At 52.7% G+C, this 4,881-nt stretch overlaps 1 protein-coding gene across 1 annotated transcript; it reads right to left on the bottom strand.

Annotated features, from left to right (window-relative positions):
• Positions 1 to 1,271: 1,271 nt before the first annotated feature.
• On the bottom strand, positions 1,272 to 2,741 carry LOC119963632 (polycystic kidney disease protein 1-like 3). The gene has a single exon (XM_038792962.1). It carries the CDS (start codon positions 2,739 to 2,741, stop codon positions 1,272 to 1,274), a length of 1,470 nt encoding a protein of 489 aa, XP_038648890.1.
• Positions 2,742 to 4,881: the final 2,140 nt, after the last annotated feature.

Here is a 4,881-nt window from a genome sequence, read left to right as displayed (position 1 = left end):
CGGGCCTACTTTGTTGCGCGTCCGGCCCCAGAACCCCCGCGCCATGTTGCGTCGAGGCCGGTGCGTTCCGTAAAGCCACCGTGCGGGTTGGCGCGGCCCCAGTGCGTGCCAGGAAGTGGGGCTGGAGCGGTGTGAACCGCTCCAGCGCCATGCTGGCCCCCTGTGGGGCCAGAATCATTAGTGCCCGCGCCCATTTTGTGCCGTCGTGAAACGCCGCGGCGCGGACACTCTGTCCCGCGATCAGAGAATCGCGTCCTGGACCTCCTGGTGACGATACGCCGGCACCTATTGTACAGCAGCCTTGGGGTGGTAGGCGTGTTACCTCCCCCTACAGGGGCGGAACTTGTATTGCATCTGATTCCTCTCCTTCACCTCAGAGTATGAGCTGCCCAGGTGACCAGGGGGCAGAGCTTCCTCCCAATTGGAGGAGCTCCCCATAGGGTATAAACACTGACCCAGAAGCAGTTCAGGGAAGGTGACCCTGCGGGGAGGAGAGAAGTCATTATTGTGACTTATGTGGAATACAAAGGGTTGTACCCTGTCAGCCTGGCCTCTTGTGGCATCCTCGCCTCCGTCTACAACAGTAATTATTGCTGTTTTTGGCTCATAATGTTAAAGTCAATGGGGTGTTGTTTCAGGGAAGTATGTTCTCAGAGTTGAGGAAAGTAGAGAGATTTGGAATGGGATCAATTTAAGTAGCCACTTTCATCGTCTGTTTTTAAAAATACATTTAGAGTGTCAAATTATTTTTTTCTCAATCAAGGGGCAATTCAGCATGGCCAATTCACCTGCACTACACATCTTTTTTTTGGGTTGAGGGGTGAGACCCACACAGGCACGGAGAAAATCTGCAAACTCCCCACGACAGTGACCCGGATCCAGGATCAGCACTGTGCTGCCCTGCCACTACTGTAGTTAAGTGTAATTTTAATTTGTATTGTTGCCTTTCTTGTGTGTTCTATAATTTAATAAACATTAATTATCCAACTGATTATAACAAAGCTGGAATGTTCATCACTGGCTGTCATCTCTTTCCTCACATTATCCCAAACTGCAAATAAAACATTTATGAACCAGTTTTCGAAGTTGATTTCGGAAACACTTGCATCTGACAACGGTGGAGTTGAAAATTGGAAGGAAGTAAGGAGGGAGAGGGTTGGACAAAGAGAGGAAACAGGAGAAAAAAGAGAGACAAAAGATAGGGGAGTAACCTTGATCTGAAATTCAACAGAAAACGAGAGTACTTACCCAACATTTGGTGAACTGGGCATTTAGTCACATGGAAATAGTGTGAATGAGCTGATGGTCAAGGCCGAGAGCTGGTGGCCGAGGTTGAGAGCTGGTGGCCGAGGCTGAGGCTGGTGGTCGAGGCTGAGAGCTGGTGGCCGAGGCCAAGAGCTGGTGGTCGAGGCGGAGAGCTGGTGGTCGAGGCCGAGAGCTGGTGGTCGAGGCCGAGAGCTGGTGATCGAGGTGGAGGCTGGTGGTCGAGGCTGAGAGCTGGTGGCCGAGGCGGAGAGCTGGTGGCCGAGGCCAAGAGCTGGTGGTCGAGGCGGAGAGCCGGTGGCCGAGGCTGAGGCTGGTGGTCGAGGCTGAGAGCTGGTGGCCGAGGCGGAGAGCTGGTGGTCGAGGCCAAGAGCTGGTGGTCGAGGCCGAGAGCTGGTGGCTGAGGCCGAGGCTGGTGGTCGAGGCTGAGAGCTGGTGGTCGAGGCTGAGAGCTGGTGGTCGAGGGTGAGAGCTGGTGGTTGAGACTGAGAGCTGGTGGCCGAGGCTGAGAGCTGGTGGTCGAGGCTGAGAGCTGGTGGTCGAGGCTGAGAGCTGGTGGTCGAGGCTGAGAGCTGGTGGTTGAGGGTGAGAGCTGGTGGTTGAGGTTGAGGCTGGTGGTCGAGGGTGAGAGCTGGTGGCCGAGGTTGAGAGCTGGTGGCCGAGGGTGAGAGCTGGTGGTCGAGGGTGAGAGCTGGTGGTTGAGACTGAGAGCTGGTGGTCGAGGCTGAGAGCTGGTGGCCGAGGCTGAGAGCTGGTGGTCGAGGCTGAGAGCTGGTGGTTGAGGGTGAGAGCTGGTGGTTGAGGGTGAGAGCTGGTGGTCGAGGCTGAGAGCTGGTGGTCGAGGTTGAGGCTGGTGGTCGAGGGTGAGAGCTGGTGGCCGAGGTTGAGAGCTGGTGGCCGAGGTTGAGAGCTGGTGGTCGAGGGTGAGAGCTGGTGGTCGAGGTTGAGGCTGGTGGTCGAGGCTGAGAGCTGGTGGCCGAGGTTGAGAGCTGGTGGCCGAGGTTGAGAGCGGGTGGCCGAGGTTGAGAACTGGTGGTCGAGGTTGAGAGCTGGTGGCCGAGGCCGAGAGCTGGTGGTCGAGGCCGAGGCTGGTGGTCGAGGCTGAGAGCTGGTGGCCGAGGTTGGGAGCTGGTGGTCGAGGTTGAGAGCTGGTGGCCGAGGCCGAGAGCTGGTGGTCGAGGCCGAGAGCTGGTGGTCGAGTCTGAGAGCTGGTGGTCAAGTCTGAGAGCTGGTGGTCGAGGCCGAGAGCTGGTGGTCGAGGGTGAGAGCTGGTGGCCGAGGTTGAGAGCTGGTGGTCGAGGGTGAGAGCTGGTGGCAGGATGTCTAGAATGGTTGTATAATATTAAGATCGAAAGCAGCTTAAAGGAACAACCATAATGATTGCAATTTCTGAAAAATAGTGAGGTAAGTTGGCAACAATGCCATGAACAAGTGTATGAAGGCGTAGGACAATGTTTCCCTGAAGTAGCTAAAGGCATTCTTCTACATGTTGTGAAACAGAGGAGCACAATTCAATGAAACCCCATCCCTGCCCCATGTTGTATCCAGCATGCCTGTGTGAAGTGCCTTCTTGCACTTGCACCCAAATGATCATCACCGACATGCATCAGAAGACTGCAAAAGATCCTGTTGCTACACCCTAACTAATTTAAACCATGCATATCCAGGCTCAATCTTGCCTGTCACTTGGTAAATGCTGAGCTCCAATATAGGTCCGACATTAGCACTCCTTAATAGTCTAGGCACCCAAATTACAGGTATAATGATCATTAAGAACTTCTATGATTGCAAAGTGTCCAGAGGTCCTCAGTTATACTGAGTTCAGGATTAGGCAGAGAGTGCTGCTATAGCCTCACAGTTGCTAGAAGAGTAGATGGCCTTCTCACACAAAGGCTGCACCAAATATGAAAGTTTCAGTGGCAGTGCCTCTGGGACTGTAACATGACGGGAAGATGGAGCAGAGGCTGTGGAGAGGGCAAGTTACGTACAATGCCCATTGGCAAGCTAAACACCTAAAGCTCCTTGGACAAGAAGCCACCTGGCAGGTGTGCCAATGCTCCCAGCATCTTGGTGTGCATACCCATCAGTGCTGTTTTGTATGCCACCCCATTGAGGTCTTGATCTGAGTCCTCTGCAGCAGATCCTGACTGTAACCGCACCCTCCCTGGAGATGGCAAATGAACCATCCTTTCCCCATGCCTGGCGACAGCCCAGGTGACTCACCAATGCAGACCATGTCTCCAAAACCTCCAAGGTAAATGCAGTATGAATATCTGAGCTGTGGCCGCAAGTGTCAGGTCATGGAATGGAACTACTCTATCTGTGATGTTGCTCTCTCTACCTCTGCTCCAGTAGGGGCAGCTTTACCTGGGAAGGTCAGAGTTCTGTGGGTGTCTGAAAGCAAAATGTTGGAAGAAATGAAAAAAATGAAAATCGCTTATTGTCACGAGTAGGCTTCAAATGAAGTTACTGTGAAAAGCCCCTAGTCGCCACATTCCGGCGTCTGTCCGGGGAGGCTGATACGGGAAGAGGAAGGTTGGTGGGTGGGAAGCAAGATGTCCTTCAGGAACGCTCTCCGTATGCCAGATAGCAGGATAGGGATGAGCCGGGAGTGGAGAAGGTGCATAAAGTGATTATCCTCAATGTTTTCAGAGATGGTCAGATATCAAGGGTTCTGTTACAGCTGGAACCATCTCGTCCTTAGGGTTCAGGAGACCCAGGTATCCTGGTGCGTCACTATGTCTGCTCTGCACTCTTCCATTGTCCTACAGTAGAGAGGGAAGAATGTCTGTGATTTTGCAGCAGATATTGGGTGGAAGGCCTGTCATAGCTGAATAGCTGGAGGTATGTGGAGGCAGCAGGAGGTGGGTGTGAGCCTGGCAGTATTGGTAGGTATGTGAGAGTGAGGAGAAGTATCTGGATATTGGTTTTGAATCGGGAATATCAGGGAGTGCTGCTGGGTGAGTGATGGGAGTGTGATGCATTGAGTGTGTGAGACGTTCAAGTTGTGAACATCTGACAAAATTCAGACTAGTAGGCCTCACTCCTTTAGCTTAGCTAAGAGAGGGTGTAGCAGAGGAGGATAAGGTGAAGCACGCAAGCCTTCAAGTTGGATGAATGAGGTTATTAGACTTCTTATTGTGGTCACTGCTGCAAGGTCCTCATGTCCAAACCCTGGGTGTTGACCTTCCTGGTGACCTGCTCCCACTCCCTTCTAAGGGTGGTCCTTGAGGACCTCCTGATCTCCTGCAGGATCCTGGCATCTCACCAATGCTCACACACACCATGAATGCCTCCAGCACCACATTCATCAATTTGGAATTCTGTCTCTGCCCTAATGTTCCATTTTCCATGTTTTAAATTCAAGAAACATTATTTACTGAAGCATCCCTTTAAGATGAACAAGATGCTTTACGAAGAGGAAGCTGGTGGCACCATGCTGATTGGCCCCTACTGAGTGCAGATGCAGCCGGCGGCATAAAGAGGACACCAGAAGCACAAAGTGGAAGCCAGCACGGAGGAAGATACTTTGCCCTGCAATACAATCATTGTATTCAGGTGGCTGTGCCCCTAGTTCTAGTGTCTGCCACAAGAGCATCATCCTGTCAATATTCAATC

The sequence above is a fragment of the Scyliorhinus canicula genome, chromosome 3, assembly GCF_902713615.1.
Source record: "Scyliorhinus canicula chromosome 3, sScyCan1.1, whole genome shotgun sequence".
NCBI classification, from domain to species: domain Eukaryota; kingdom Metazoa; phylum Chordata; class Chondrichthyes; order Carcharhiniformes; family Scyliorhinidae; genus Scyliorhinus; species Scyliorhinus canicula.
This window is presented reverse-complemented; position numbering and strand designations above follow the sequence as displayed.